The 21,026-nt window shown below is 41.4% G+C and overlaps 1 protein-coding gene across 1 annotated transcript in view; it reads right to left on the bottom strand.

Annotated features, from left to right (window-relative positions):
• The window catches only part of KLF13 (KLF transcription factor 13), a 34,628-nt gene extending 13,859 nt beyond the window's left edge, over positions 1-20,769 (bottom strand). The window contains exon 1 of the mRNA XM_075100143.1: positions 19,486-20,769. Coding sequence (XP_074956244.1) covers positions 19,486-20,026 — 541 coding nt within the window. The 5' untranslated portion in view covers positions 20,027-20,769. The remainder of the gene's footprint in view (positions 1-19,485) is intronic.
• Positions 20,770-21,026: the final 257 nt, after the last annotated feature.

A 21,026-nucleotide genomic window follows, 5' to 3' on the forward strand; every position in this document is an offset into this window, starting at 1 on the left:
AATAAACACAGTGTTTTTGTCAAATTAGTCCAGTTAAAACTTGAAAAGGAAAGTAATAATATGGACCTTGATGGATATATATGCTAGACTTAGATCTTGTTTGGTCATTTGCAGTGTCATGTTACTTCTGTTCTAGCATGCTAGCATGCTGCTTTGCTGTCTGCTACAAACTGATGATTTCGGCTGCACCACTCACCCTCTGTTAGAGTAAATAAGGTGATTAATGAAAATGTTATGCAGACAGCAACTGAAGCCAAGAAAGAAAACTCCTCAGACTTGGTTCTCTTTCCTCCAGGAGAGAAAAAAATCTTACCCATAGCTGACACAACCAAATGCGTGTACAGGGAATGTGTAGTTAAGGTACCAACAGAAACACAAGGTTTCCATTACAAACTTCTGTCTGGATCTTTCCTGTGCTACCTCAGAATTGCTCACTCTGTTACCCAGCCCACTCTGCAACACTCTGAAAACTCAAAACAGCTCCAGATCAGACATCTGACTGTTGGCAGCTCCATGGGAGCTCTAGAGAGTATTATGCTCCTTGGCATCCTGTCTTTCTCCCGCCCACTCTTACAGTGGAAAAAAAAATTACATGCTCACTACAGGACACTTCCCCCTTTTCTTCCAATCTGTGCTACCTCTTCTTGAAACCTAGAATTACATCCCAACAGAGCTGACAGGCTGTCAAGCCATTAATTCTCAATGGTGTGGTCTTTACACAGAGAAATTATATGCGTAGCAGAATTAACCAGTAGGTACTCATCGGTCAAATGGCAGGAACCAAAAGTGCAACATAGTGACTTTTAAACATCATAACTACTTCTCTGGAGATTCTCTTGCAAATGCATCTTCGCAGATAACTGTCCTCCTCTTTTGATCAATGTGATGACCTATTTTTCCTCAGCCTTCAGTGTGGGACACAGGTTATTCCTTGCTCTTCTCACAACTCAAGGGTCTTCACTCTCTACCTGAAAATGCTGTTTTCTAGTCCTTGTTGGAAAATTCTTACTTAGATGGTCTTAAGTTTAAATTTATCTGTGTTCTGATCACTGTGGGAGTTAGGAACTTAAAAGTTACATCAAACCTAAAAACTTGAACCTGAAGACGCTTGTATTGCAAGAATGTTTGAAATCAAACTGAAACATCATGAACCATCTCTGTCTGTACACTGAACACAGAAACAAGCTCTGTAGTGGTTTCGACTGCTTTCAATGAAAATCTACCTCACCAATAATTTTTGTGGTGGCTTTCATTAAAAATTTGCATGGTAATGTTCCTGATCTCTGGTATAACAATTGAAATGTTTTAAGTGGGAGAGCAATTAAATAGGTAATGACAAATTGTATTCATCTGGTGTGAATTGTGGGTGAATTCATGCTAAAGTTGTGAAACTTTGGCTCCATGAGCTTTACCCAGCACTTGCATGAGTAACTGCAAAGAAGGAATCATATGACCCCATGAATCAGTCTTTTCTCTGTTGACATATCAATTATTTTTTTATTATTCTATTCTACTAAAACCAGGAGAGCGCTTGTAAAAGCAAAGCTGATCAAATCAGTGAAAGGTTGTCCCGCTATGAGAAATAACAGACTAAAGGGTTATTAATGTAAACTGAAACCTGTACTTTATTTATCTGAATTCTGGAAGATGTTGAATGTCATCTGCCTCCAACTGAAGTCCACATACTTTGGCATGAATAGACATTGCAGTTAAGTTATGACATTTTATATGCACAGCATCTCCCAGGATTTGGGGACAGGATGAGATTTCATTTTGCTAGAAGCCAAGCAAACAGAAGTTAGTAAAGTTGCCTTTGGCTGTAATTGTGAAATGTGTCTTTGTGAACTTTTGAACTGTTTGATCAACAACCTCACAGTAACACAGCATGCATGAAGCATGGGACTTTGGCATTTATAAGTACAGCTAAAGCTGCAAAGCTGACTGAAAAATCTGATACTGAGAGTTTATTGCAACTGTATGGAGAGAGAGGGAGTGGGAATTTCCTTTTATTTTTATCCTCATTCTGGATGTATTGTTGTGCCAGAGAGCAAGGTGGTGCTGAAGTAGTTTATGAGCAGCATCAGCCAATGGCCATATGGAGCATCCAGCTTCAGGGAACAGGCAGGTCTGGAAAGTAGTTTTATGGGCTAATAATCAAGCAGCAAGTCAGTTGCTTGACACCAGGCAGCTACCATTCAAGGTATGCATAAACCCATTGCATACACTTCACAAAATCTTCCCAGATTGTAAAGCCACGCTTCCTCTTTAAACCAGGATTCATGTTTTTGTTTTTAATAACGGAATCCAGTTCTGTGATAACAGTTGTACTCATATTCTAATGTGCTCACTTTTAAAGGAGGTCAACTTTTTAGAAAAGACAATATTGCAGTTCAACATTCAACTCTTGCAAGTCTCATTTACATGTTCTGACAATACCTTCCCTGTTTATTTTGTATCTCCCTATCTAGCAAGTCTCCTTCAACCACAGCTGTATGAAAAGAAAAAAGAGCACATTACCTGTTCCTTTCTAGTTTCAGCTTGTTTTTTAGTCTTTTCTATGTGTTAATTCTTCAAAACAACAAATGTGTGTAAGCACACACACCCAGGCCTCATTCTCAAATATAAGCAGAAAATAAATAACAGAAGATTTTCAACAATTATCAGTGATTAAGTTATCTTTTAATTTTGGCTTTTTTAATGTTTTAATCACTGGAGTTAACCTGTGGGGATGTACACCCAGTTCTCTGAAAAATCAGGCTCCTATCCAATGTCTCAGGCTGTTCCTGAAAGCATGTGTTACCACCTTCGCCATGTTCTATACAAAATAGAAATAAATGGTTATTAATGAGATGTTGCAATGAGATACCCTTAGCATGCCTCCTCAGACAGACTTGCCAAGCAACTTCTCCCTAAGCCTGTAAGACTTCAGGCATCAACAAGTCACATGGGGGGGGTACATCATGTGACAGAAGAGAGGCTATTTTATTAGACTGCATAGAGGAGCATCGTTGCTAGAGCACCATTTCTCTGAGCATTAACACCCACAGTATAACACATCCTGGGTGCCACTCAGCTCCTGCAATCTCTCCATGTTTTATGATCATTTTGAAGGATGGCTGATTGCAGGGTCACTAGGGAGACAAGCTGTGTCTGACGTGTGGGGTCATGGCATAGGAGAGAGAGGCCATGGTGAGTGCTGGAAATGAATGAATTACTTATGTGGTCATGGAGAAGTACTAGTCAGGAGAAAATTATCTGAGTGTGACTATCAATGTGAAATATATCTGAAAAGCTAAGACCTTAAGTAGAACATGGACATATTTGAAAGACAGCTTTGTCAAGGGCATCTTGGTATATATAACTGAAAATATCACTCTACTTTTGAGGCAACTATCTCATGATATACTCACATACAGAAATCAACAGGATTCCTTTTTCAGAAGGAAATATTACTTTCAATACTTTCCCTTTTCATAGTGGTACTGAAAGGAACACCTTTACTATTTTGAAATTTACCAAATTATACATATATCTAAGCATGGCCTCTTTTTCAGCTATAACTGTTTTCCCTTGCATGCCGCACACGTCTGCATTGCTTGCCTTAACAGAACAGTCTAGCATTAAAACCACTTTTATCTCGCTACAGCATGTGGTTTATACATATGAATCATACTAGAAGTCCTGTCTAGCAGCCACCATTTTCTCTATAAGCACTGTAAAAGCCTCTTGACATGTAAACCATTTTACTGTGCGAGTGATTCCTTAGCACAGACTCTGAATTCTACAGGTCATACATATAATGTAAAAATGCAGTTGCTGTACAGGTAGACAAGTTGTAGAAAGATCCATATTACTTGCCAAAACATAAATGACTAGTGCCTCAGGCACATTTATTCATGCTCTGCTACACTTCTTCGTTTAAGAAGTGATCACGTATACTCTCTAATAGGCCTGCTCTTTTGGATGAGGAGAAGAAACCTGCTGGCCTTTCTGTCTTTTTGAGATGGTACACCTGTTCCTTGCATAGGTTGGAAATTAGTTGACCTCACTTTGCATGCACAGAGCAGAGGGGCTAATGAAATACTCTTCAAAAATACAGGATTTTACTGCAGCTAAGATTTTTCAGGAGAAGCTTCCTGTGATGGAAAAGTTCTATGAAATATAATAGGAAATGCACATTACTGTGCAATTCTAAAACATAGCCCTCACATGTAAGGCTGCAGGCTAGCTCCAAAATCCTATGCAGAGGACATAATGTTTACTTTGAAAAAGATCATAGAAATTCCTAGCTGTTCTTATTTCCATTTGGAGTCTTGGTCAATTGAGTCCTAAGCCTGGGAACTATAAAATTATTTGAACTTGACTTAGTGTCCATATTCCTAGCTCCTGCTGAGCACAACTCTGGCAGCCATTAGGGGTCTTGGGCTGGGATTCAGGAATTGCAGTATGCAGGGCTGCAAGGTTTAATAAAGTTGAGTAATCAGGAGGTTCTGTTACAATAGACTGACTGTAAATAAAACCAAAGAAAACAGGAATTGCAACTTCATGAATTGTGTTGTATTCTGACTTCGCTTCAGGGGATTGAAATGATCTGACTATTGCTGTTGCAGCTTGACAGTGCCAAACAAGGCAGTTTATTATTCCTACAAAAAACGTGAAGCACAAAGCACTTTGAATTTCAGTCAGTTCTTTGACACTTGTTGCTAGCTTCCTTTGAAAATAAAAGTTTTTACAGCTCTAGTTTAGGATTGTTATGCTTTGTGAATAATGGACAAATAAAAGAAAATCTTAGTCTTACGAAAAATGATATATCATTACACTGCACACCAGTAGGTATGTGTTACCATTTTTTGCAGAAGATACATAACCTCAGCACTGTAAAGTTGTATACACAATGCTGTCTGCATGGTCATAGATGCACATTTGTAATTCACCTTTTCAGTGTAACCCCTTCGTTCTATTACTCAAGGCTGTAAATGCTGTTAAGAGAATAAATTCACTACTCTAGGTGAGGCAGCTAGGGCCTGTTCCCATGCCTCAATATATGGGAGAAGGAACTGGACCCAAGGAATGTCCACACAGAAAGTAACACAGAAGCTGGAAGGAGTAGAACTGATTATTCACTGACTACTGCTGTGTCAGTGCAGCCTGTACAGATGATAAGGAGCTGCAACTGTGCTTTATAATCAGAAGAGTCAAACACAAGTTTAGGAACTTAGGACTGTTTATATATTTTTTAAAAAATTAGATATTAAAAAATCCAAAGGTGGTCTGATTTCCAGGTGAAAAACAGTTGTGCAGTGGAAGTTACTGTTGTTTATCCTGTGTTTGAAACTGCAACAAATGTACTCAAATGAGAAGTGTGATAACACAGTCAATTCTTCATAAAGGGAATACCATAGAACTTGCAGCCCACCCATAATAATGTTACAGCCTCTTTACAACTACTTCATTGAGAAAATAGTTACGTGGTAACTTGGATTTCCTTGCAAATGAGAGTGGGGCTCAGTTCCTCCAAAGCGTTCAAAGAAGAAAAACTATCAAGTGTATCAATCACATCAGTTCCTTGCCTTTCTGCAAGAAATTAATCTAAACTTCTAAGAAAGCAGTTTTCATGCTAGCACCAGAAAAATATAGCTTATACCAAATGAGTTGGTCTCTCTTGCAAAAAAAAGTGGTCATATCCATTTTACGGTGTATATGTATAATATAGAAATGCAAGGTGTAACTTGGATGTGTCCAAGGGTACACCATACACAAGAACTGAGTTGGCTCATGGAAAGAAGCTTTAAGCAAACATGCACAGAAGTTCAGCACAAGTGTCATATGCTTTTCCAAAATGATTTGTAACTCACCCACAAGTGCTAGCCTTAGCAGCACAAAGCAGGATATTGATGACATATTCAGAAAATATAGCTGCGTTTCTGAGAATTCATTACAAAAGCAAAGCACCAGCCAGACAGCATTCTCTCAGATCTTTTTTGTAACCTATTAGATTATTAATGACAAAAAAATATTTAGTAATTTTTGCCTTATTGACAAAAAATAATCTAGTGATTTGTACATTCAAAAGGGAGTATTCTATTGCATATAAAAATTGAATTATGTTCCTGTAAACAGTCTATAAGAACACCGGTCAAGATAAGGACAAAAGAAGAGAAGGATTCTTTCACTGATAAGTTTGGTGTTAGACTGAGAGAGCGGAAAATACGCAAATCCTTATTATTATCCTATCAAGCATAGTGAAAGAGCTGAACTATGACTTTTCTATGTTATAGAGCCCTAACACTTCAAGGAATTCACAGCAGTCTATTAAACAATCTTATTTTAAATTATAGGGAAAAGGAAGTCTCAAGTCAAAGATGGAGGTTTAAAATAGTGTATCACTACAGCGATTATTTTGGTTTGATAATGTCAGTTATACTGTTTTCTCCAGAGGCAACACTGCTCAAAAAAATTCACATGCAGAAACGCAGAGAAAACAGGTGAGCTCTACATGGCTTTTCACCAGTAAGCAGTGCTAGCAAAAAGACTCTAAAGGTGAATAGACCTTCACCATCTAGGGTCTTGTGGTATGAGTCAGGTGAGAGTTTACACTCAAAGAGAAAAGATGTTTGCTTAGTCCACACTGCTTTCAGAAACATTGGTCAATTCCATATACTGAAGCCGGGTAAGAAACAGAATGACAAAATGTTCTGTTCTTTTTTGTTTGTTTGTTTGTTTGTTTGTTTTTTTAAAAAAGGGACACCCCTTCAGGGACTGCCTGAAACGTTGCTTAGCAAATGCTGGTGCCAAACATCTGTACTTTGACAAACAGTGTTTAAAAGCCATTTCTCATAACAGCTTCGTCTCTGCCTTATATAGAGACAGCTGCATAAATTATCACCTTAGACAGTATAAGGTATCTGACAATCATGTCCCTAAACACATTTCATCTGTATGTTTCCCGCTTGTAGTTGTAGACTGTTGTCTGGGACAAGGTTCATGGTAAAGCATTTGTGCCAGCTGTTGTACAGTATTTACTTACTTCAGTGAGCACAGCAAAGATGACATTGTAACCTGCCCAACCATCTCATCCTCTGAAAGCTACCCATGAGATTTGTAGTTAAAAGTTAGACTTCTACATTTGAACTCCAAGCTCCAACAGATGCTGACTTAAATCATGTCTGATTTGGTCAATGGGATGATGCCATTAATTATATTGTCCCACAGACTGAAAGGAGATTCCAACACAACAAAACTCACTCAAGCTGGAAGGAAAATGTAGAAAAATGCTGAATCATAGAATGCCCTGAGCTGGAAGGGACCCACAAGGATCATCAAGTCCAACTCCTGTCCCTGCACAGGACAACCCCAAAATTCACACCATATCTCTGAGGTTGTTGTCCAGATGCTCCTTAAATATTGTCAAGCTTGGAGACGTGACCACCTCCCTGGGGATCCTGTTCCAGTGCTTCACCACCCTCTGGGTGAAGAACCTTTTCCTAATATCCAACCTAAACCTCCCCCGGCACATCTCCCTGCCATTCCCTCAGGTTCTCAGGTTCCTGGTGAAAGAGTCTTTCAGCATGGACTATTACCCCGATCTTGTGTAGTATCTGAACTCACTTGCAGATGAGATGTTAAGAAAGCTGTGGCAAATAGCCATAGTAGAATGAATCATGAGTAGCATTGTGTTCCCACAACATTCAGCTACACTCCCACTAGTATATCTGTGCTTCTACAAGTCTTTCGTAAGTCATCATATGAGGATTACAGAGGAGTTCCAATACATGTGTACAGTTTGCTTTTACTTTAACAGATTTTTATGGTGTAACTATGACAGTTCTCTTCAGCTGTTCCCTGGACTTAAGAGTTTGCGGATTATGTGGGATCTATACCAAAGATGAAGCTGACTGGAAAGTACAGGTCTGAATACCATAGATAGATGCCAAACCTCTAAAATACCTTCAGTAGCATCTGTTAAAACTCACTGTTATGAAATGAGACATTTCTCCTCTTAAAGTTACTGTTCCAGGCCCTCTACAAACTCTGGCAGTTATCATACCTGTCTGCCATTTGAAAACTTGTCTTTTCAACAGTATCAGCTACTCTGCAGACCAGGTCAGAGCTGGAGAAAGTGGGGAGAGGGAGAATCCTCCCTCCAGGCAGCAAGTCCCACTATTATTTGAGCAAAGCTGAGTTAATCTACCTAGCCCCACCAGTACATGAAGGAGGGACCTAATCAGAGTTACGGTTCACCCATAAGTGACCTTTCAATGTGTACAAAAACATTTTTATGTATATTATCAATGAAGTGCTTACTATATGTGCAGCTGGTGGGGAGAGGAAGTGGTTTCGTTCCAAATTAAACAAAAATTCTGTGCTTGAAAAAAAATGTTTCCTTATTAGGGACAGTGAAAGATATCTTTTTTTAAAGACAAGGGGTAGGTGATTAGCTAGAGATAGTCTTACCTCTCACATTATATAGCTTGAAGTAAAACTGATTCTATTAAATCCACGCCATAGCATCTATTAAACCTATGGTATAGAGTTACTTTGTCCCATGACCAAATTCTACATCTTTTCAGCTCTTTGTTGAAAAAAAAAGAGCTTTTTGATCAATTTCTTATAGGTGTATTTATGTTAAGAATACTATGTAGGGGCATCTATAAATCCTAAAGCATTTGCTTTTCTGGTTGCTCATAATTTGGTTCATACATTTCTATTTAAGCTAGAATTTGGTGCACATATTGCCAATCTGAGAGAGACTATTTCTAAAATATTACTGAGAATTCAGTTGTTTCCAAGAACGGTGAAAGTTGGGGGAAGTGGAAGGTGCTAATACTGTACATCTCTGCACAAAGGGGAAAAAATGTATCAGTAAGAATCCTGGCAGAGATGTAATCCTTTGGGTTATCTAAGAAATTCAGTTTTGTTTTGGCCATGTTCTGAGAATTTAAGAAACATACTTTGCACATACACCCTGGATTTATTATACAAGATTAGCCATCTGCCACCATTCTATTGGCATTGCTTGTATGGACGTATATACACCAAATGAAAATTTCCATTGACTTAGAGGGGATTTCAGAGCTCTATTAGAGTTTCACATGCATGCATTAGAAAGCTGCATACAATTCACATTTGTCTTGGAAAATATGTCAATCACCAGAACAAGCAGAAACTGCCAAAGTAATCATGTATTAATGCTAGTCTGCAGTCCTTCTGCTGGCATTTAAAAGAAACTGCAAATTTAAATTCAGTAAGCTCCTACAATACATAACAAGAAATAGTCTCTGGTTCAGTGAGATTTTAGCAGCATCCCTGTTTATATTTGTTATAGCAGGATCCTAAACTACCAGATTAAGAACCCAGGAAACCCCCATATGCACTGTGAGGTTTTGCAGGAATCTATACAGCCCCAGTCTAGTATGTAAATTTGTACCAATGTAATTTCATTTGTTTACCCCCAAATTGCAAAGCAGGTATTTCTCTGATCCATTAACAAACAGCTCACCATTTCAGCATAATTTTGCAGGAAACATCTGACGATGGACATGGTTGTCATGTTCTAACCCTTCTCAGCTGGCTCTATTTTAAGTTATTCCAGCTCAATACATCCTTTTTGGTTGCTGTACCTCAGCTGGTCTTACTCTGGAACTAAGTGGTTAGCATTGCTTCCTCTCTCCTTGACCAGTTTTAAAAGCTACTGCTGAAGGCAGTAAAGGCTACGTGACCAGCATATTTATGCTGCTTGTGTATTTGCTATCCAGGGATACCTGTAGCTGGTGGTAGGACCAAAGTAGACAGAAAGCTGCAAAACACACAGCAGCAACCCAATGCTCTCTTGTGAATTTCTCAGGTCCCTCTATTCCAAAAACTCATATAATTTATTACCAAATAATGAGAGATGGGTCTGGTAAAAATAGAGTGTGCAATAAATCTAAGATAGCTTATTGATCCATTGACTGCCATGTCAGCAGATACCCCATCACAAATATTTTGTCTGTAATTCCTGAGAGCTCTATGAAAGTGCTGTAACTGATTACAGAAAATCTCTTCCTTGCACTGGAGGTCATTTCAGGATATGCTCACTTTAATACCATTTGACTTGTGCCAAGTTCCTGGTTAGTAAATGCTTTTTATGTCAGGGCTACAAAAAAAGCTTCTGAGGTCATTTTTCTACCAGTAACTACAAGGGTGGCACTCTGAACTTTTAAGAACTTTTTCAATATTAAGTGAAGGACCTGTAAAATATGCTGAATCTGCAAGATCTGAAAAATACAGGATAAGTGTGTCTGATTTCAGTGCCTGCACTTAAATAACCCACATTGTCTAGCTATTGTTAAAGTGAACACAGCAAGATAATGATCTCACAGCCCCTGCGAATCTACCTAATAAAAGCCAAGTGGGTAATAAAAAAAAAAGTATACCTATAGAAATTCTACAGAAAGGACCCTTCAAAGGTTGTCCTGCATTTGAACAGCAGAGTATTTTTTTTGGCTCTGTCAGCACTGACGTCCAGACAGCTGATCCAAGATTGGAAGGGAGCAGGGGGGAAGTTGGAACATGCTTAATTTATAAAACAGAACTAGAAACCACATGTCCAGTATAAACAAGTTCCAGGTTTCTGCTCTTGGACTTGCCATAACCATGTTCAGCCAAACAATAACACAATGCAAGAGTTGTATTTTAAACGGTTAAAGGTGCCTTCTTTTCAGATTAAATCCAATTGTAAGTTTGTTTCATAAAGACCTCCAGTTTAGAAAAAATTTGTTTATGCACAACTCATGTCACATACAAACGCTTTCCAGTGTCCTGCAGTGAAGTATGTGCTACTGCAGGAAAATCTTCTACAGATCATTCAAAAAACTTTTTCCGTAAGGCTGTGATTAATTTCTAATACAAACACAGCTACCAATTGCAATCGTCCATTCATTGAAAGATTTTTTGCTGGTTTACTACAGACTATGTGTAAGATTTAGGTCTTGCTACTGAGAAAGAAGATGCTGCTACCAGTGTCTAGCATGAGGAAAACAACTGGAAGGTGATCCATCCTCACTGCTTCCAATATTAATGTGTCTCATTACACTGGACCTGAGTACCACCTCCGTGCTAAAAGGAATGTGGTTTGTGGAAAGAGAGTTCTGTGAATTTTCTGATTTTCCACTAGATACCCAAAGTTTTCACGTTGTAGAAAAGGCAGTCCGTGAACGCTGTATTCTGTGAATGATGTTGACTGGAACAGCCATACTGTAGTTCAGATATTTTTTGTTCATTACCCTCTGCTCACCTACAGTAAGAACACAGGTTGTACAGTTGGCAACTCACTGGCAGTGAGCTAGACTTGTCTCAGTAACTGTCTTGGTCTCAGCAAAATGTTATTTCCAAAGAATTGTGGAAGTCACAAATTGATTAATTTTCTTTCTGTACATTTTTTTCCTGGTTTATTGAGTGTGTTTCAGTGCAACACAACACAATCATGTGTGTCCCCTCAGCTTCAAAGCAATGATCATATGTCTTTTAAACAGATCATCATCATCTTCTTCCCTCCTCACTCAGCAAAAGCAAACAGAGGAAAAGTGGGGGAAAAATATGGAGACAGAATGTTTAGTCATGCTGATTATACCTGTTTCAAAGACAATAGTGAAGACGGAAAAAGAAGACAGAGTATTTTTCATAGTAGGCCTTCTCTCCACCACAGTTATGACAATGCTAAATACAGCTTTGCTTTGAGGGCTTTTTAGCTACAATACCTAACCTCTGTTAGTTGTTATCAGAAGCTTTATTTCTGTGACTTCTACGTGATCGATTTTTCCCTAGAGGCTGGGCAGAAAAAGGAGGGAAGGGAAGTTTTTCACAGAAAAACCCATATAACAATCAGGAAATTTATTTCTCTCTAGCACCTAATACTCCTCAAGTGTGTGGTTAATACCATTGTCAGCCAATTGGATTCTCCATGCAACCAATTTAACCCTAACACTTTTACAGCTGAATTAACTGAACCCTATTACTCAATCCTGAACCAGTCAGGTAAAAGGATTGAGTAGGAGTAGTCCTGACTTTCTTCCTGACTAGAGTGCCTTTTGAAAAATGTAAGTTTCAACAACTGATTACTCTTTTAAGAAATGTATGCTCTGTGCTTACTTCAAAGATCTTAATATTAAGACACTTATAGCATATATACTGCTTATTTGTTATCTTCAATGAGTATAGACTGTTTGAGGCTTAGGATCAATACTTCTAACTAATAATTTCATTTTTTGGAATTGCATGTTAGGGTGAGGACTTAGGCAGGGCTGTATATGAAGTTGTCTTATGTTTTCAACTGACTCATTTTTTTAAATGTGTTGAGATTTTCTTCAAGAAGTTGCAGCGATCTTTCAGAGCAAACAAAACCAATGCTTTGCATTTTTGTACTGTTTTTTAAAAATACAGGCTTATTAAAAAACATTTAAGACCATCAGTTTTCAGAAAAATGCAGGAGCAGGCTGCTGAACTGAGAAAGACCGCTTATTGCTCAGGCTGGAAAAACAACTGTTTCATGAGGCTGGCATTTGAGGCTTTCCTGAAGCCACTGTTCAAGCCTGTCTCAGAGAAAAATCTTAGCGAAAAGATTTTGATGCACTCAGCAGAGAGAGGGAGGTGGAAGGCAGTAGAACAGCATCATGGGACACAACAGCCTAACGGCACCCCATAGCTTTTAGATAATCTGGGTGTATGCTAATTATAGTGAGTTAGCTGTTTCTAACTTTTCACACAAAAACTCAAAAACAGGAGTCCCAGTCACTAAAACTGAAATTGCTGAGCAACAACCAGAGGGCTGAATTCACTTAGTCTGCACTTTTGCCTGTGGGAAATCAGCATTGGGGAAAGGCCTTTCCAATTTCCTCTGGCATCCTGTTCAGAGGGAGCACAGCTTCCCATTCAGTCCTGGCATCTAGAGCAGTCCAAATGGCAGCTTAGAGGATGGATTGAACCAGTGGTACCCACTCATTTCATCCTGCTCTACACAATAGCATTCTGCAGCCCTGTTTTCCTCTGCTCTTTTGAGTGACACGGGAGGCATTAGATTAAGTTTCTCCTCTTTTAATCTTCTCTGCAAAGGCTCTGGTCTTCACAAACGCTGCCTGCTTTCCACACACACACACGTATATGCCTTCTAGAGTCACTGTGTGCCTACAGGTAAGCTAAAGGAAACCTGAGCCAGGTCTAGTCCACATTTTCTAGCTAAACAGCTACGTTTCTGGTAATTGCCAGGTGCTAAAATGGAAGATAAAGCTTATTTCACTGATATGCGAACTTGCTTCTCCTTACAGTGGTTAATCAGCACACAGGTAGCATCTTGATTCAAACTAACTTCAAAGAAGTTGTTATTTTCTGCTGCATTTTGAACTAATGTAGTCAGAGCAAATCAGACATACTAGAACTGAAAGTGAAAACCAGCCTCCTGTTTAAAACATACTATCTGTATTTTTATGTAAAGGCCTCTTTACCAACCTAAACACAGGCTAAATGCTACTCCAGTTTGTCCAGCCTAACTGTTGATGCTGTTGTCACACTTGTCACAGTGAGCTCTTATTGCTTTATTACTCAGATTGCTTTCAAAACCAAATACATCATTAATTTCTCCACCTTCACATACCCCAGTTATAAAGTCATCAGAAAAATTTTGCTTAGGGAAACAAGAAATAATAAAGGGGGGGAGGGTATGTGAGTTAAAAAAATAACTTTTTTCACACAAGTTCATTAGTGTTGTCCTTAAAAATGTGATTGTAGAGATTTAATGTAAAGAAATGGAAATTTCTCTACAAGTGAATGGAAAGGAGTCAGTCTCTTCTACTTATTTCAAGTCAGTTAATATTTCATGAGTAAGGGTTAGACTAAAAAGAAAAACCAGTACCAAATAAGATACCTTCCATAACTGCAAGTTAAGCAGGCTGAATATATAGTTGTCCAAGCTCACCCTGCCAGCTAGAGACCAACTTCCTCTTGGATGAGTCCTAATCTGACACCTATGAGCAAGGAAATTATAATTAGGATGGCCTTCTCTTCTACTGTGCCCCAACAGCCTTACAGAAGTCAGCTAGTTTAGCAATAGTATGGAGGAGCCACTGTTAAGCCACCTGACCCCAAGTTCGTTTCACTGCAAGACTCAATCATAGTAAGACTCCAGACCGAGACTGGTGCCCACATCTCCTTAGCTTATGCTGATTTGTGCAAACACATTTAGTTCTGATGATTGAAAAGCTGTTTCTGCTGAGTTATGATGTACTGCTTAGTGAGTAGAACTAGTAAGTTTAGAAGGACGTTTCAATGGAATTAAATGAAGACTTACTCTGTGCTTCCTCTGCATTCATGATGGCATGCTAATGAAGATGGCTAAAAGCTTGAGAGGCTACAGTAATTGGAGGGGCTGGGGGGGAAGAAAGGCTGCAGTACATAGGATTCTTGTGATCCCTGCCCAAAATCCAGTCAGTTTTTCTCTGCGTATAAATACATAGTATAATGCAATAAGTTGGGACTTTCTGCAATCTCTCAGGACATAGCAGTTCTGGACAATGCTTTATGAGGTTGTAGCCTATAGATGGTTATTAGGCTCTGTACTATTTCTCTCTTCCCACTGGTGCATCAAAAGAGACAAACTGGTTTCTGGTGACTCCAGAAAACTTTCAAACCTTCCTAGTGACCCCATGCTGGAAAACTGCTTAGAGCAAGGAGAACTTTGTCATATAGATGTTACCTGATTTTCTGGAACCCCTTTGTGTTTGGGGATTTTCTCAAGAGCAGAGAGGATTTTTAAAACTGGTGTGCCAGTGAAATTTTTGTATCAACAGGATCAATGTAGCTTTGGACAAACGGGGTGCTGCATCTGTGGATCACTGTGGTCCACGGGAACCTCAGTGGAGAAGAACTTGGGCTTGACATATACACACTGACACTAAATATAACCTTCTGGTAAACGTTAAAACTTCAAGGGCTTTGAGGCTGATGATCACATTGAACACCAGGATGCCCATGAGAGAGTAGGGTGGAAACACAAACATGAAAAGAAATCTAGGGGGAGGGGAGGGGTTTGAAAGGTGGTGGAGAGAACAGCAAAGATTTTGGTGACTAATGTTTTCTGCCTAGTTCAAGGACTTGTCAATTTAATAAAGATGAAGCATTCATAAGGCTGAAATAGCTTAACTGCTAGTGTACCAAACACAGAAGACTATGGATTGCTTTAGCACGTTATGCTCTAACAGAGAACATCATTCTAAAACACTGTACTCGGAGCAAGGTCCTAAGGCAGATGCTGCTTCCTTCGCTGTTCCGTCTTGTATTCTCTGCACTACGGTTTTTGCTTTGGACATTTGAGCACTGAAATCACAGAATAGTAGGGGTTGGAAGGGACCTCCGGGGATCATCTCATCCAACCATCCTGCTTCAGCAGGTACACCTAGAGCAAGGTGCACAGGACTGTGTCCAGGCAGGTTTTGAATATTTCCAGAGAAGGAGACTCCACAACCTCTCTGGGCAGCCTGTTCCAGGGCTCTGTCACTCTCACAGTAAAGAAGTTTTTTCTCATGTTTTGGTGGAACTTCCTGTGTTCCAACTTGGGCCTATTGCCCCTTGTCCTGTCATTGGACACCACTGAAAAGAGTCTGGCCCATCCTCTTGACACCCACCCTTCAGATATTTATAAGTATTGATGAGATCCCCCCTCAGTCTCCTCCAGGCTAAACAAACCCTGGTCTCTCAGCCTTTCCTCATAAGGGAGGTGCTCCAGTCCCCTGCTCATCTTGGTAGCTCTCCGCTGGTCTCTCTCTTATTGAACTGGGGAGCCCAGGACTGGAGGCAGCACTCCAGATGTGGCCTCACTAGAGCATAGGAGGAGGATAACCTCCCTCGACCTGCTGACCACACTCCATTTAATGCACCCCAGGATACTGCTGACCTGCACCAGGGCACAGTGCTGCCTCAGGGTCAGCTTGCTGTCCACCAGCACTCCCAGGTCCTTCTCAACAGAGCTGCTTTCCAGCAGGTCAACCCCAACCTGTACTGGTATGTGGGGTTGTTCCTCCCCAGGCGCAGGACCTTACACTTGCTTTTGTTGAATTTCATGAGGTTCCCCTCGGCCCAGCTCTCCAGCCTGTCCAGGTCTCGCCAAATGGCAGGACAGCCTTTTGGCATATCAGCGACTCCTCCCAGCTTGGTATCATCAGCAAACTTGCTGGGGGTATGCTCTGTCGCTTTGTCCAGGTTACTGATGAATATGTTGAACAGGACTGGACCCAGCACAGACCCCTGGGGAACACCACTAGTCACAGGCTCTGTGCTGTTGATCATGACCCTCTAAGCTCACTCCCTCAGCCAGTTCTCCATGCACCTTGCTCGCCACTCATCCAACCCACACTTCCTAAGTTTACCTATGAGGATGTTATGGGGGATAGTGTCAAAAGCCTTGCTGAAGTCGAGGTAAACAACATCCACTGCTCTCCCTTCATCGTCCCAGCCAGTCAGGCTATCACAGAAGGCTATCAGGTTGGTCAAGCATGATCTCCCCTTGGTGAATCCATGCTGACTGCTGCTGATAAACTTCTTGTCCTCTACATGCCTGAAGATGACTTCCAGAATGAACTGCTCCATCACCTCTCCAGGGAAGGAGGTGAGGCTGACTGGCCTATAGTTTTCCAGGTCCTCTTTGCCCTTTTTGAAGACTGGGGTGACATTGGCTACCCTCCAGTCCTGGCTATAACTATCAGAAGGATTTCATATTGGGCATCAAACAGCTGGGAAGTAGTACCAGCTTTCAGTCCCTACCAACATGGGCTGGACTTGACCCAAGAGTACTTGGAAGGCTCTGTATCTCTTTGCCACCCCATAAGGGCAATGATCTAGTCTATCCTTCCAAGCATGAAGAGCAAAGCCTTTAGTTTCTGAGCACAGTAGCAGACAAGGACAAGCAAGTTTCTAAGGTGACTCATAAACTGCACTGTTCAAATATCTCTAGCACTATCATCAGTATCTTCTAGCCTGCAGTATTATTCTTAGCTTTCAGTTCACCCCTAAATACCAGCTTACCTAGTCATACAGCATGTGGAAGAAGTTCCACCCCATAGTAGAATTTTTTGATTGTTCCGTAGTACACAGGTTTGGGAGTTATCTGGGTAGCTGTTTAAAGCACCTTGCATTTGTACTTAAAAGTACTTTCACCACTGCTTGGTGAGGTGGATAGCCATCACCCTAGCCATTTCACAGATGGGCAGACTGAAGTGTACATGTTACTTAACTAGTTCAGGACCACTGGAAAGCAGAGGAGACCCAAACCCCTTGCTCTAAATCAGTAAAACCCATTATGTGTTTTGTGAAAACAAATGTTTGCCAGTCCTGGAAGTCATTGCTTGTTCTGTTAGCTTAACTCCTATTGTCATATAAACTTTTTTCAAGCCTGTCACAACTTCTTTTAGAAAAAGAAAAAAATTCAAACACCTTAGAAAACATTCTGCAAGAGGAGTAAGAGGCACTTAAGCCTGTTTAAAACAATCCAGAAACAGACCTGTTGCCAGTGAGGAGGGAAACTTGGCAGCTTTGTTTAAAGCTTCCCACACAGACACTGGAGATGCAAGAAAACAAAGAAGCTGTAGTCCCTGAGGATCCTGCCACTCCCAGGGCAAAACCAGTCCCTTCCCTGCTTTTCCTCTAGCTCTCACAGACACGCACATACACTCCTCTCTCAGTGCCATTAGCTACAGCAATAACCAATTAAGCCCTACAGATCTAGAAAAAATACAGGAAATGAAGAGTTTTAAAAGAAAAAAAAAAAAAGGAAAATAAGACAAACAGTACTTGGAGGCTAGCCAGTGTCCCCGAATGACTCGGCTCAGATGGCAGCACAGAGTGACACTCTCCAACGGCCCTGCCCTCCCTCTCCTCTCCCTGCAGGATGGGCATGCCCGGCCTTCCCGCCTTTATCAGGGACAGGAGTTCCCCTTCTTAGTCTCTAGCTGGTTTTGGAGCCCAGAAACATTGCTAAATTTATCTTTCACTTTTAGGACAATGGCAAATGCCAGAAATAAGAAGGCAAAAGAACTGAAAATTAACAGAGACAATTCCCTGTAAGCCAAGCGGAAGCACCTTTTCTGCATAACTCTCAAAGAGGCAAAAAGCAGCTACACAGTGCAAAGCAGGGCAGGCTGCCTGGGGTGCCAGGAACATGCTGTTCCTTTGGCTGTGCAGCACAGGGAATTGTCCGTCCACATGCTCAATCTTGATGGGGCTTTCTTCTCTCCCACGGAGAGCAAAACACACCCTCAATTTAGAAGGGCTCTTGCTTTATCTCAGGATTGCAGCAGGAAAAGCTGAAGGCACACTGAGGAGGTATGGCCAGTGTGGGTGAGGCAGCTACCTCAGAGCTAGAACTGTTCAAGAGTCATTAAGTAGTGTTTAGTTCTGAGGATCTTTTCCTTAACGCTCTTCATAAGTGACCTGACCAGAGATCTTAGTACACTAATTTGTTGTCTGAAATTACTCAGTAGAACAGCTTGCACAAGCCTGCAAGTGGTGTGGTGCCTCGCCATATGCATATCGGTGCCTTCAGCAGAGATCTGTCTCCTCAGTTTTTGGTGCTCCCTGTCTAACTGGAAGCCATCCCGTTCCCCAGCACTAGGCAGGGGCACAAGGTTTGGCAAGTCAGCCTATTTCAAGATGGCCCTCCTAATGCTTTCAGTGCATAACTTTCACAGTGCTTGCAAGACTTCTACTTTTTCTCTGTGTGTCTCATAAATTACAATAGCAACAAAAAAAAAGGTCAGATAAGTCTTCACCAAGAAGTAAACACTGAACGCTGATCAGAACAAGTTAGTGTTTGCATTCAAGTGTTGTTTGTTTGTTGTTGTTTTTTTTTTTTAAATCAGTTTTACCCAGCTGCCACAAGCTTTTTTAAGACTGCCCATGTCCCCCTCTCTCTACACTTAGGATAAATGTCTCCTTGTGACTAATGTTCAGCTTCTCAACTGCCTTCCTGCCTGCTCTAGCTTTCACACAAGTGTCTGCTAAAGAAAGAAACAGACACACAGTCACTCAGGTGCCTCTAGAACATTTAATTTTAAAATATAGAGAGTATTGATACTTGCATGGGAAGTGATAAGCGACAGAAGCATGGGGTAGAAAAAAATACATGGGGGAGGGTAAGAAGCATTGGAAAGGGAAGTAGAAGACACACCAAACAAGAAGGCTAGCAGCTAAAAATTACAGCTTGGTACAATCCACACAGACAACCCACATGCCATTCTCTCTGACATTAAGTAATAAAAAAGGGCAACATTAGCTTTGAATCTATGCCCAGTAAGGGTTTATTCCCGGAGGGGGTTTTTTTGGTGGTTGTTTGGTTTTCCCGAGCTTGAGTTCTGAGAGGTGAAACCATAATGGTGGCCAAATACAAGTTTTTGTTTGTTTTTTCAACATTCATTTTAATTACCAAGCTGTAACAAATAGATCTCTGGCTGGATTGTAACTAACCTGTGTGGGTCCTTAGATGAGCTTTAAGATGGGAAGATTTGCCATAAATTTTTTCACACCCCACATAGTGGCATTTGTGCTTTTTCTGGGGTGATCCAGGGTCAGTCCAGCTTCTCATGCGTTTGTTCTTTTGTCTGGGGCTTGGTTCAGTTACTGCAGCCAGGCAAGTAGGTGTGGCTGCTCTTCCTCCTCCACGCTTACCAGCCGAAGACACACTTTCTTCCCCAAACTCTTTAGGAGCAACAGAAATGTGTATTTGTTCTGTGATATCAAAGGTCTCTGTTTTTTCCATCCTTAGAGTGGGTGAGTTTGGGACATGTTGGTTCAGATCTGCTAAAATGCTAGCTACCACAAGTAATGATGATCCATTGTCTTTCCCGGTTTCTCTAACTTCCCGCTTATCTTCTCCATTTGATGAAGGCAGTATTGCTGCATCAGGTTGGGGATCAGGCTCCCCTTTGCGACTATGGATAATAGCACGACTGGACATAGAAACAAGGCACTCTGCTGCAAAGTGATCCACATATGCTGCTGTTGCCATTTTTTTGTAAGTTTAAAAATAAATCCAAACAGAAGAGGAAGAAAAAAACCCCACCAGAACGCTGCTCTTTACCTTTTTAGAAAGATTACGAAAGCAGACTTTCCCTCTCTTATTTCTCAGGATCTCTTTGTAGAAGTAAAGGCTGAGTTAGAAGCCATCAAAACCAGACTTTGTTTGTGATGATTGCAACCAGCTTGTCCCTGAATACCAAAAAAAAAAAAAAAAAGCGTTGGAAATCCAATGGAGGAGAAAAGAGCAGAGAGATCCTGGCACTGGCAGCTTGTTGCTTGGAGTATGAATTAATGCTGTTTTTTCGAGAACGCAACAAAATAAAGATGCGGTTTCCCCAGCCCTGCCATTGCGTTGTGACAGTAGAATAAGCTTTCCCCGTTATCGCTCCTCGGAGTCGCCCGGACCCCTGCGGGGGCGGGGCCTGGGAAAACATCTGGGCTTGACGTCACCGCCAAGCCACATCCTGCGCCGAGGATCAGGTCGGCGGGGCGCGAGCAGGGCTGTGCCCGCCGGCGCGGCCTGCGCGCGGGGCGGTGGTCCGCAAATGAAAGGAAGCGGCCGATTGGCTGGCGGCGGCCGAACGGCCGGCCGCGGGAGCGCGTGGCGGCTTCCGCCCCACCGCGCCCCAGGGCTGCGGAGCGCGCGGGCGAGCGGAGCGGGGGCGGCCCCAGCCCCGCCGCCACCGTTAAGCTCCCGGCTGTCTTCACAGGCCGTTTCCTCTGGCGGATGTTAACGATTCGGGGCGTGCCGTCTGAGAGCCGGTAGTGCTGGGGTCAACTTGACTGAACTGTTAAAAGAAATCTAAAAAACGCCGTAAAGTTGGAATTGATAAAGTGACGGGGAAGAGCGAGACAATACCGTTTGGTCTACGGCAGTACAGATGGAGTTCACGTGTGGATTTTAATAGGTTGTGACGGGTTTAACTAACTGCCAGGGAATACACTTGAAATCGCCTTCCCTTCTGTCAAAAGCCTCCTCGCTGTAGCAC

This window comes from Phalacrocorax aristotelis, chromosome 7, assembly GCF_949628215.1.
Source record: "Phalacrocorax aristotelis chromosome 7, bGulAri2.1, whole genome shotgun sequence".
NCBI classification, from domain to species: Eukaryota; Metazoa; Chordata; class Aves; order Suliformes; family Phalacrocoracidae; genus Phalacrocorax; species Phalacrocorax aristotelis.